This window comes from Eubalaena glacialis, chromosome 4 (genome assembly GCF_028564815.1).
Source record: "Eubalaena glacialis isolate mEubGla1 chromosome 4, mEubGla1.1.hap2.+ XY, whole genome shotgun sequence".
NCBI classification, from domain to species: domain Eukaryota; kingdom Metazoa; phylum Chordata; class Mammalia; order Artiodactyla; family Balaenidae; genus Eubalaena; species Eubalaena glacialis.
In genome coordinates, this window is record NC_083719.1 from 149,528,827 (window position 1) to 149,541,404 (window position 12,578).

Below are 12,578 nucleotides of genomic sequence, written 5' to 3' on the forward strand. Positions count from 1 at the left end.
AATCTGTTTCTTCCGCTATACTGTCAGCTCCTTAAGGACAGACACCATCATTCTTTGTTCCCTGTTTTATTTCCCTAACGGGGATGGCACTCAAATATTTGTTGAAGGGTAGATGAATAGGAATCAGCTCAGGAAAGAGATGGAGAGGCAGGAATCTAGGCAAATAGATCAGAATGTTCAAAGTCCTGCAGGTATGGGGAAGGTAGTTCCAGAAGCAATTGGGGAAACTAGTGGCTTAGTTTGTGTGTGCTCAAGCTAAAGCCATTTCTCCACATTTCCTGGAAAGTGTCAAACTCATCACCCTGGTTCTCGCACTAGTCAGCAGTACCCTCCCTGGCTTAGAGGGAGAAGGGACGGGATGCTTTTCTCCATTGAAGCAAGATTTAAGGAATCCCATGCATTTTGATGACTTGCACACCCATTAGCACGGGCCCCTGAGATATGGCAACAGGTTAATTTTTTTGCGCTATGTTGTTTAAGAGCAACGTGTTTGTTTTTATTGCCAACCACTCAAATAATACTTGATCACGATAGAAAAAGTAGAAATTCCAGAAAAATACAAAAAAGAAAAAGAGAGAAACACCCTAATCTACTACCTGGGGATAACCATTTGTCCGCATTCTCAATTATTTCCTTTCAGTCTTTTATTTCCTGTGAGTATATAGTGGAATTATACTAGGCTTGTTGTGTGAAACCTGCCAATTCAGACCGTTGGGAAGGGTTGAGGCTGCTCAGGACAAAGATGTTCGCATCTCAAAGCAGCTTTGTGCCATGAAATCTACTGACCCCTGGCTCTGTCTCTGCCCTTCCAGATGGCCTGGTGGACTGCCTGGACCCTGACTGCTGCCTGCAGTCAGCCTGTCAGAACAGCCTGCTCTGCCGGGGGTCCCGGGACCCCCTGGACATCATTCAGCAGGGCCAGACAGACTCACCCGCAGTGAAGTCCTTCTACGACCGCATCAAGCTCCTGGCCGGCAAAGACAGCACCCACATCATTCCTGGAGACAACCCCTTCAACAGCAGGTAGGCGCCCTTCTGTCCCCGCAGGTGGCTGAGGTCGCTGCTTCCCTTCCTGTCCGAGCAGGAGGAAGTGCTCCTGGTTTTTCTGTGGGCCTAGTTGGCCTGGAAACTACCCCATGGGAGCAGCTCCCTGCTCTGGTTCATAGACGGCCCTTTCGTCTCTGTGGGTCAAGCTCCAGAACAGGGTCCTGGTCCCTCTATGGGATTTGGCCACCTGCAACCCAGAACCTGCTTAGAGACACCTGTTGATTGCCTGGGTTCTAGATCATTTTTATGATCTATTATTTTATGACATTATTGTTATATTAAATCTCCTTTTAGAATACCACTCACTGTGGCTCTTGTTTGATCATCACTGAAATATTTCATTCAACAGAGTATTTTTTAAAAGCAGTTATAAACTTAATAACACAACTTACCATTTGTGGCATCTTAGAGTCAAGATGATGCCAGTTGCTAGAATTTATTGAACGCCTGTGATGAGCTAGAGATTTGAAGTAGATTGGCTCTAATCCTCACAGTCACCCACCCCATCAGTTGCATCTGCTAATTGCCTGCTTTGTGCTAGGCATCGTGCCAGTGCGTGTCCCCTTCTCATTCCAAAATGGCGGGGGGTGGGGGTAGGATGGGGGTTTCTCTTGAGTTTCCATTTGCTCTCAGTTGCTAATTTGAGGCTTATGAATATTCTAGAGGCAAATTCTGGATTTATTTTGTAATCAGCTTGGCCTCTCCTCCCCCCCCCACCCAGGGCAGGTTAGAAGTGTACCCCTGGAGAACAAAGCAAGGGGAAGAGTTGGCTTTGAGATACCCCCTGGCCCGTTCTGTCTTCTAGGCACTGTTTCTGATTCTGAGGGTGGAAGGAAGGATAGGAGAGGCAGGGATCTTCTTCAGGCCTGCCTGCACATCTCTGATCTCACTCTGGGTTGGACTGGGTCCAGATAACGCTGGTGTCTGCAGATGTGAGGATGGTGGGTGTGATCTTCTTGGGGGCGCCCCTTCTCATGGAGAAATAAGAACTGGGAACCTCTAGGAACTAGGAACTTGTCCCTGCCCCCTTACCCCTCTGACAGCCCTCTTCATGCCATCTTTCTCTTAGTTTTCTTCATCCTCACTTAGGTCTGGGCAGACCCTGAAGCAACTCGGGAAATAACACTGCTTAAGCAGGCTTCTCGCTGGCGAAGGAAATACCAGACTTTACTTTTTAGAGGAGCCCTTACCTTTATAAGTGATTGTCTTGGAGCCCCCCTCATTAGACTTTGGGGAGGAAACATCATCAGGCCATGACTGAGACTCCGCTCCTCCCTGGGAGAGCCTGGTGAGGGTGGGATGGGGAGGTGGTGGGTAATGGTACAGCCAATTAATTCTACAGCCCCTTAGAACTCTCTGGGAAACTGTGCAGCCCCAATTCCTGGCAGCTCTTTGACTATGAGGGTTCTTAATGAGGTCACCTTGGGCCAGCAACTTTAGCCTCTCTCTGTTCTGGTTTTACTAAAAATAAAATAGAAAAGAAAAAATAATCTCAGCCCTTGTCTATTTCAGCCCCCGACACTCTCTAGCTGTGTCATGTTAGGCAAGTTATTTAACCTCAAACTTTATTTTCTTGATTGTTAAAATTAAATTAATACATACAGATTATACTACACACAGTAATTTTATTTTAATATGAGTAACCCTCAAAAAAATAAACCACAGATCTCGGAACAAAAAAATATTTTCTCTGCTTATTAAATCCCAGTTCTGGGACAGGGATTGTGTAGGTATGTTTCTTTTTAATTATGAACATAATTCCCATTGCCAGAGACTCACGACAGGCCCTTGCACTAGTCCATGAGCATTTCGGTGAGGTTTGCATACAGTTTGCTTATACTGTAAGGGCATCTTTCAAAGACTCGTGCTCTGTTTCAGTCGGCTTCCTCTTAACATTTTATTATTTCTACTCTAAATCCAGTAATTTCCTCATCTCCTCTTCATACTCTTTCTTCACCTGTGCGTTGAAAATCAGTCTTATCCTCCTCACCAGTAGTTACCACTCCCAGAAGGCACCCTGAGTTTAGAGGCAAGATGTAGGGGAGCAGGCAGGGACTCCAGAATATTTGGTAGACTATACCAGCCCCAGAGATCTGGGCAAAAGAAGCTTGCTTTAGAGAAAGCTTCTCTGAAGCTCTGAAGGTGGCAATCAATAGCATCACCCAAATGGGCCCACGCTCCAGCATGTCGGCTTGGATCCATAATTCAGAAATGCAAAATGTTACTCCAAGACATAGGTTGAAGTTCACCAAGCATGTGAATTTCAGTGCATTATCCTCTGACAAATAATGAAAGACAAAGCTAGGAGTAAAAAAGAGCTTAATTCAAGACTTCTAAGAAGGCGTTTCCCCTAGATAATGGCATACAAAAATAACTAAAATGCCTGGACTCCACCACTATAATTTATAGAGCAGATCTCACTATCTAGATAATGTGATAATTGTTACACACCAATAATCATAAATAGAAACGAACTGATAGCATGTCTTAGCTGAATCTTTTCTGCAAATTGACTGCCTAGAGACGATAGGAAGCCAGCAGCAATGAAGAATTAGGAAAATAGAGGGTAGAAATCACAGGCAACCCAGCTCTCTTTATTCCTATGGCACTCTGCAAAGTCTTATGCTACAGGAATGATTTAAAAGAAATAACAGTTGTATAAAAAATGGAGGGGAAAAATACTCCACTGTGGGATGTACTCCCAATTTTGTTTTCTCATCACGAGCAGCTTGTACCTTGTGGTCATCAACACACATCATTGATTTTAAAATAGTGTCTAGGAAGGCCTGAAAGAAATCTTAGTCTGAGCTAAGATAAGGAAATGGAATTGAACGAAAGAATTATTTTCATAAATTAGTTTTCCACTTTCAAAAGACTGTAGCATTGTGGTTGGAACCAGCTAAAAATGGAATTCATTTGTTAGGTAGCCAGTAGCAGACAATTAGAGCTGTCAGTGGAACAGTCTAAACCCTCCTGAGATCATCAAGGGGTCGGAGTTGAACAGTTGGGGGGATTGCTAATAAAAAGAGAGGTGCTTGGAGAGAGCATTCTTCCAGTTTTTGGTTCACCTGGGACTGCAGAAATAAGTGCATTCCAAAAATTGAGCAGACTTGGACAAGATTCTGGCAAAGAACAGGTCAGCTTTATTACCTGGTCCAGAAATTGGGAGTGTGTCCAAGAATCTGGACGCCTAAGAACCTCTCTGCCTTCGCCAAATTGCCCAGTGGCTTGAAGGCCAACAATACAGCTGCAAACCTGCCTGGTAGGCTGGAAACTTGGCACAAAAATGGAACTTCTCATTAGCCCATTTCTCTATGAAGTCAGGAGAATTCAGGTGAAGGGAGGCGTGTGCATTCTCTCTCCATGGATTTTGAGTAGACTATTGTGGCATCTCTATTGCTTTATGGGATTTCCCAGAAGGAACTGGTTGAATGCTGGCATCTTTGGGAAAGTTCTAATTACTATGATCTGGAGAGAGGGGGGCTTTCGCTCATGGTGGCAAAAAGTTGAGAGGTATATACCACCTCCCCGCTCCCCTGCCCCAAATCCTGGTAGCAGGAATTTGATGTAAGAGAAATACATAGTTACACGGAATCCAGAATCCAAGATAGTTCTACCAGAAAAAAAAAAAAAAATTCTCTAATGTTCTCTTTGCCTCAGGATGCCATGGATTGTGAGAAATTTTGCTCTTAAAGGGCAACAAAAAAAATAATGTATGTATATGTCCCAGCCTCATAAAAAACGTTTGTGTGCTCCCACCACCCAAACCCCCACTCCCTCTGTCATCCCAGCCTGGAGGAGAAGAGTAACAGTGCCTTCCTCCACAGCCAAAAAAGGAAAAGAGTAGGCAGATGGGGAAGCTCTCACCCAAGGATAATACTCTCCGTGCCAGGCTAAGGCACAAACATGAGTGATGAGGGGCAGCCTGAAGCTCAGGCCAAGCAAAAGGCAAGTGATGTCAAGAAACGGAGTGAGGCTGAGGGCAGAGGAAATGTGCACAGGGGACCCCATCGCCCAGCAGAGTGACTGAAGATGTTGCCCGTGGATTTCACCCCAGACTGTTCCTCGGGGAACGCCAGCATTGAGACATCCCTCTGGCCCACATCTCTCATTGAGATGTGCTCGTGTGAAGCCAGAAGTTCATGTTTAAAGGTCTCGTCCTTGCCTTAGCGACCAGATGAGGATGGGGGGTGGGCAATGGGGAAGGGGAACTCGACGACACCCCCTTGTCCCCTTGTTCTCCTGCCTGGGGCTCAAAAGCTTGTGTTTCTCTTTCTCTCAGCTTGGTTTCTCTCATCCGAGGCCAAGTAGTAACTACAGATGGAACTCCCCTGATTGGTGTGAACGTGTCTTTTGTCAAGTATCCAAAATACGGCTACACCATTACCCGCCAAGATGGCACGTAAGTAGCTTTGTGGGGCTCCACTTACTTAGGACTGAGGCTGCAAAGAGACAGATGGCGCTGTTGGCTTGGAACCATGTGCCTCCCCCTTGTGGACTGGGGGGAGACCCACCAGGCCAGATCTCTAGGGAGAATCCCCCCCCATATATATATATATATATATATTTTTAGTATGGTCTCAGAAATGGAAAATAACTAGAATGGCTGACCTCTCCAGGGCTGCCCACAGCAATGCTTTTTCCATGGCAGGTAAATGCTTTTGTGTGTGTGTGTGTGTGTTGGTGTTGAGTGTGGCGGAGGCCAGAAGGAAGGGAGAGTAGCTCTTGGAACCTCACTCCTATTTTATTTTAAATCAAAGGCAGTGCAGGGTGACAAGGACCCACATGCCACAGTGTCCTGTGGTGAACCCCTTCTGCTTTCATCTGTGGCTTCAGGAGTTGTGTTATTTTCGCTCCTGTTTTGAGGGGGTGGGATGTAATCAGAGAAGCCTAATTAGATACATTTAGCCGTCACCCTGCGGTGTGAAGGAGGCAACCTTTCCCTATTATCTTCTGATTGAAAACCCGCACCCATGCAGCCTCCACCAAGATGAAAGCTCTGTCATTTCCTTAATCCGTTGGGCATGGACTTGAAATTTAAAGAAAAAGATAAAAAGAAGAAATGAAATCTGTGGGAAGAGGAAAACAACTCACCCACCCTAGCCTTAAAACACACACAGACACACTATTGTATTCTATCCCAAATGAAAGAGGAGACGGTTGATATAAATCTGATGCAACACTTTTTCTATAAAACCGGAACCTGGAAAATCATAAACGTATCATGTGCTGTGAATCTTGCCTTTCTCTGGTGAAGAATCTGGTCTTTTTTCCTCATGTCCTAAGGTAGCCTTGCAGGTAGTTTCAAAAATCACCAGCCCACAGTAGCCCTGTCCTCCTATTTTCACCTCTGAAACCAAATATTCTCGGTATTCACTAGGTGCAGGCAATTCTAATTAGCTGAAAGCGCTAGGACTGTGAAGGTGTACCATGCCGAGCTGCCTCGGTGCTTGTTCATTCTTAGAAGCCAGTGTTCTTGCCCTGTAAGTCCTGTGACGACACCAGAGGACATTTCTGAGTCCTTGGTCTGATGTTTCTCCCTACCTTATGCTGCCCCATCCCTCTCAGCTGCTTCCTGACTAATTATCACCTAAATCCACTTCCCAGCTCATCTCTCCAACCTCATGGATCGGTGATTCTTCAGCTTGTCCAGGTAGCAAAGCCCTGGAAGTCACAGGATGTGTTTGGAAATGCTCCGAGGAATCCCACAATCTGTTGTGTAGTGGTGTGTGCCACAGACATGGGTGGTTTGATGCTATCATCCCAACGAGGAACAATTTCACTTCAAAACATTTGACTCTCCTGTACCCTATACAAAACCATCCCCGGGCGTCCCTGGTGGTGCAGTGGTTAAGAATCTGCCTGCCAATGCAGGGGACACGGGTTTGAGCCCTGGTCTGGGAAGATCCCACATGCTTCAGAGCAACTAAGCCCGTGCACCACAACTACTGAAGCCCTTGTGCCTAGAGCCCGTGCTCCACAACAAAGAGAAACCACCGCAATGAGAAGCCTGCACACTGCAACCAAGAGTAGCCCCCGCTCGCCACAACTAGAGAAAGCCCGTGTGCAGCAACGAAGACACAATGCAGCCAAAAATAAATAAATTTTTTTAAAAAAGCATCCCCAGCAGCATGCATGTCCCAAAATAAAATATAAACAAATTAATAGAATAAACTCTTCCACCATGATATTTACCTTAATATTCATATGTTCCATGTTCACTCATTTTATGTCTATTGAAAAACACTAAAAGTGTTACCAAAATTCAGTGAAGCCAGTGAGTCCGTATATTTTCATTGAGTTTTTACTGTGATCCAGGAACTCTGCTAGTTGCTGGGGATTCTGAAGTGTATACAAGGGAGTACCACTGCCCTCAAAGAGTTGAGATCCCGGTGGAGGAGTAAAGCACAAAATTGAGAGCCTTCTCTCCATTAACGTTCTTTTCCATTAATTGGGGAAGAACTACCTTTATTTTACTTTACTAGTAATACACTTCCATCCAGCTCTGGAGGAAAACAGGAATATAGTTTAAGAACGATTGTCAAAAATATCAGAAATAGTAAGAACCATTTCATCCAAATGCCAAATAAATTTGTGTTTTGGAAAAAAATATCAGAAACAAGGCAAAATGGATGAAGGGGGTTAAAAAGTCCACACTTCTAGTGATAAATAAGTCCTGGGATGTATGTATAACATGGTGACTATAGCTACTAATACCATATTGTATATTTGAAAGTTGCTGAGACAGATCTTAAAAGTTTTTAGCACAAGAAAAAAAAATTGTAACTAGGTGTGGTGATGAATGGATTTATGGTGATGATCATTTCACAATATATACAAATATCGAATTATGTTGTACACCTGAAACTAATATAATGTTATATGTCAATTGTATCTCAAAAAAAGTTAAGCTTCTGTGAAACCAAAGGAAAAAAAAAAAAATCAGAAACAGTACAGGTTGATGAAAAGAAAGCTTTCATGAGCCCCTCCCTGTGTCCTAGAATCGAATCATTGTAACTCCACGATGTAGTGAAGACTCCTATTAGCCTAGCACGATGCTAAATGCTTTACATGAGGGGGGGGCGGGGAGGGGAGGAGGGGGACACACGTTTAAAGGGCCAGGTAGTATCTATTCTAGGCTTTGATGCCATATGGTTCCTGTTAAAACTACCAGGCTCTTCCACTGTAGGTCAGAAACAGCTGGAGAGGATAAGCCAATCAATGGGCGTGGCTGGGATTCCAATAAAACTTTTTACCAAAACAGGTGGTGGGCCGGCTTTAGCTCATGGGCCGAGTCAGCTGACCCCTACTTTGAATTCATCACAGTATTTCATCCTCTCAGCCACACCGTGACATCGGTATAATTATTCCCATTTCACAGATGAAAAAACGGGGGCTGAGAGAGGGTTAGCAACTTGCCCACGGTCACACAACTAGTGAGTGGTAGAGTTTGGGTTCCCACAAAGCCCGTGTTCCTCTCCTGCCTGCTCTGCCCCTCCCACTGCCTTCAGCCTGGAGGTCAGAGCACCTACCTGGTCTGCAGGTGAGTTCACCCCTCTCAGTGAGCTCACTTACCCCCTCTCCAGGTTTGACCTGATCGCCAATGGCGGCGCCTCCTTGACCCTGCACTTTGAGCGAGCCCCGTTCATGAGCCAGGAGCGTACCGTGTGGCTGCCGTGGAATAGCTTTTATGCCATGGACACGCTGGTGATGAAGACAGAGGAGAACTCCATCCCCAGCTGTGACCTCAGTGGCTTTGTCCGGCCGGATCCAATCATCATCTCCTCCCCTCTGTCCACCTTCTTCAGCGCTGCCCCTGGGCAGAATCCCATCGTGCCTGAGACCCAGGTAGGAGCACCGGGTACCAGGGTGGGACTCTCAATACTGCCCTGACCCAAACTGGCTGTCTGACTTCCTCCCACCATCTCTCTCTGCCTCGATAAGCCAGAAACTAATATTAAGGGGGAGGGACAAAAAGTAAGAACGCAGTAGAATTTGTAGTCACTGGAGAGAAAACTGAATCTCTCCTGGACATTCCAGGTGTTTCCAGACTTTGGCAGTCACTGGAGCTTTGAATAGAATAAAAACGATACACATATGTGCAACCCACCTGCAAATTGCTTTTTATTCCTGTTAGTCACAGAGATACATGATGAGAGGCGCTTTAATGATCTACATCGGTGTTACGACAGAGGGCATATTACATTATTGCCTCCCTGTTGCTTTATAGCAATTGTCGATGGAAGTTGCAGGTTCATATAATTACAGCCTCTTGTGGCCTCCTTGCATGCAACTAGCAATAAAGCCTGCTGTTCTTATTTACATCTTTTGCCAACAGCGTGGTTTTAAAAAGAAACACAACAGTGACCAAGAATAATTATTAATCCAAAAATCATAACCTCAGCCACTTTGCTCCGTAGTGCAGGATAAAGTTTCGGTTGTTGGGGGTTTTTTTCCTCTCTTCTCAGCCATGGAAAGTGGTTCTTGCACTCCCCCGTAAGGCGTGATGCTTTGGTGAGGGTGGTAGCAGACAGGTAGCCTTGGGTTGCAAGCAGCCCAGCTGCCGGGGTGCCTTTGATGCAGTGTGTCTACCTTGCGTTTCCTCTCCAGGTTCTTCATGAAGAAATTGAGCTCCCTGGTTCCAACGTGAAGCTTCGCTACCTGAGCTCCAGGACCGCAGGCTACAAGTCGCTGCTGAAGATCACCATGACCCAGTCCACGGTGCCCCTGAACCTCATCAAGGTCCATCTGATGGTAGCTGTAGAGGGGCACCTCTTCCAGAAGTCATTCCAGGCCTCTCCCAACCTGGCCTACACCTTCATCTGGGACAAGACAGATGCCTATGGCCAAAGGGTCTACGGACTCTCTGACGCTGTTGGTATGTTTCAGTTTCAACCCCTTATTGATTCTTGGATTTCGGCATGCATTAAATCAACCTGTATTTATTGAGTTCCTAGTACGTGCCAAGAACTATTCTAGTAGCTAGGGAGGCAGTGGTCCATAAGCAGACAAGCGTCCTCTTCCGTGGACTTTCTATTCTACTGGGGGATCGAAATAATAAACACAGCCTGGACAAGAAAATATCAAGCAGCGTTAGGTGCTAATATGAAAATAAAAATATGTTGTATACTGGGGAAGAGGGGCAACGGTGGGTGGGCCTTCAGGGAAGGTTCCTCAGCAGGTGATGTTTAAACAGAGACTTGAATGAAAAGGAGCCGTGTGAAAATCAGGAAAAGAGCATTCTTTTCCTGGCAGAAAAAGAGAAGAGGGAGGTGTTTTTGAAGGACAAAGATAGGCCAGTGTGGCTGGAATGTAGTGGACAGGGAGACTATTTGAGGTGGGGAGAGAGGTGGGCAGGGGCTCGATCATGTTCCAGGGAGAACACTCTCAGGTGGCACAGAACCAGAGAATCAGAAGACGGAGCTAGAAGGGGGCTGAAAGCCACGTGCTATGCTTCAGGCTTTGCCTCTGAGGGAATCACGTGATTTCCCACTTGGGAAAGACCACCATAAGAGAAGGGTCGTATCGTTATCGGTCTTTGAAGAGTTGTGAGCTGTGGATTCATATCAACCTACCCAGTATATTTTCTTACTTGTAAAAAGCTGTCTGGGATTAATTAAAATCCAGAATCCTGTATTTTCTTCACCAATAGGCTTGTGGGTTTCAAGAACTGCAATAAGTTACCAAAATAAGAAACCAGCAAACTCAGAAATTTTCACTGTAATTGGCAGCCAGTGTTTATCAGACACTCCCTTGCTGCAGAGCACTGTGCTAAATCCTTTGTCTTGGGTGACCTCTCAATAACCCTATCAAGTAGACCCTCTCAGAATCCCCATTGTGCAGATGGGACAAGAGGGAGAGGGTAAGCAAGTTGCCTAAAGTCACAGCCCTAGCAGGCTACACATGCTCCGAATATTGCCCTTGTGGTCTGCTTCGTCAATGGGTGGAGTTAATAACTTAAAGACAGTAGTAAGTTATTGGAGTAACGAGTGCATTTAAATATAAACAGTGGCTAATTTAATAAATATTATGTCAGGCTTTAGCCAATATCAAAATGATAGCCAACATCAAAAAGAAGACTGAATATCATAATGCACCGCATGTACTCCAGCTCCTACCATTATCAACACATCTTGTTTCTTCCTTACCTTCATCCACTCCTCCGCCTCCCATATTTTTCTGAAACAAGTCCCAAACATCAAATCATTTCATCTGTAGTATATCAGAGTGTATCTCTAAAAAACACTTTAAAAGCATAACAACAATATCACAACAAAGAAACACAATAAGTTCTTAATGTCGAATAGCCAGTCATTGTTCAATATTTCAGTTGCCTTATGAGTATCATAAAATAAAGTAGTACTTTATTTGTTTGAATCAGAATCCAAATAAGATCTACCTTTTGCAACAAATTTTTTGTTATTATATAGGTTTCAGGTTTACAGCATTATAATTCGACATCTGTATACACTACAAAGTAATCACCACCACAACTGTAGTTAGTACCCATCACCATAGAGCTGACCCCCTTCACCCATTTTGCCCACCCTCCAAACCCCTTCCCCTCTGGTAACCACTAATCTAATCTCTGTATCTCTGAGTTTGTTTTTGTTTTATTTTGTTTGTTCATTTGTTTTGTTTTTTAGATTCCACATTGAGTGAAATCATTCAGGATCTGTCTTTCTCCTTCTGACTTATTTCACTTAGCATAATGCCTTCAAGGCCCATCCACATTGTCACAACTGGCAGGCTTTCATTCTTTTTATGGCTGAGTAGTACTCGATTGTCTATATATACCGCAATTTCTTTATTAATTCATCCATCAATGGACAGTGAGGTTGTTCCCATATCTTAGCTATTGTAAATAATACTGCAGTGAACATAGAGGTGTATATATTTTTTGAATTAATGTTTTGGTGTCCTCTGGATATATACCAGGAGGGGAATAGCTGGGTTCTCTTAAATTTTTTTAACCTGTGGTTTTCCCTTTCATCGCTAGCTCATTTTCCCCAGTTTTACTGAGAAATAATTGACATACATCACTGTATAAATTTATGACATACAGCATGATAGTTGATTTACTTATATTGTGAAATGATTAACACAATAGATTCAGCTAGCATTCATCTTCTCATAAAGATACAATAAAAAAGAAGAGAAAAAAGGAAAATTGTGATGAGAACTCATAGGATTTAGTCTTTCAACAACTTTCCTGTATATCATACAGCAGTATTAACTATAGTCATCATGTTGTACATTACATCCCTAGTACTTATTTATCTTGTATCTGGAAGTTTGTACCTTTCCACCACCTTCATCCAGTTTCCCCTTTCCCCACTCTCTGCCTCTGGTAAACCTCAAGTTCGATATGTTTTTCTATGAGTTTGTTTTGGTTTTAGTTCCACATATAAGTGAGATCATACAGTGTTTGGCTTTCTCTGTCTGCCTTATTTCACTTAGCATAATGCCTTCAAGTTCCATCATGTTGTTGCAAATGGTAGGATTTCCCATTTTTTATGGCTCAGTAATAT

General features: G+C 44.2%; 1 protein-coding gene across 3 annotated transcripts in view; it reads left to right on the forward strand.

Moving 5' to 3' along the window:
- The window catches only part of TENM2 (teneurin transmembrane protein 2), a 988,081-nt gene that overhangs the window by 894,434 nt on the left and 81,069 nt on the right, over nucleotides 1-12,578 (forward strand). For all 3 annotated transcript variants that reach the window (XM_061188437.1, XM_061188438.1, XM_061188439.1), the window contains 4 exons: nucleotides 813-1,023; nucleotides 5,330-5,449; nucleotides 8,634-8,895; nucleotides 9,658-9,925. In XM_061188437.1, coding sequence (XP_061044420.1) covers nucleotides 813-1,023; nucleotides 5,330-5,449; nucleotides 8,634-8,895; nucleotides 9,658-9,925 — 861 coding nt within the window. The remainder of the gene's footprint in view (nucleotides 1-812; nucleotides 1,024-5,329; nucleotides 5,450-8,633; nucleotides 8,896-9,657; nucleotides 9,926-12,578) is intronic.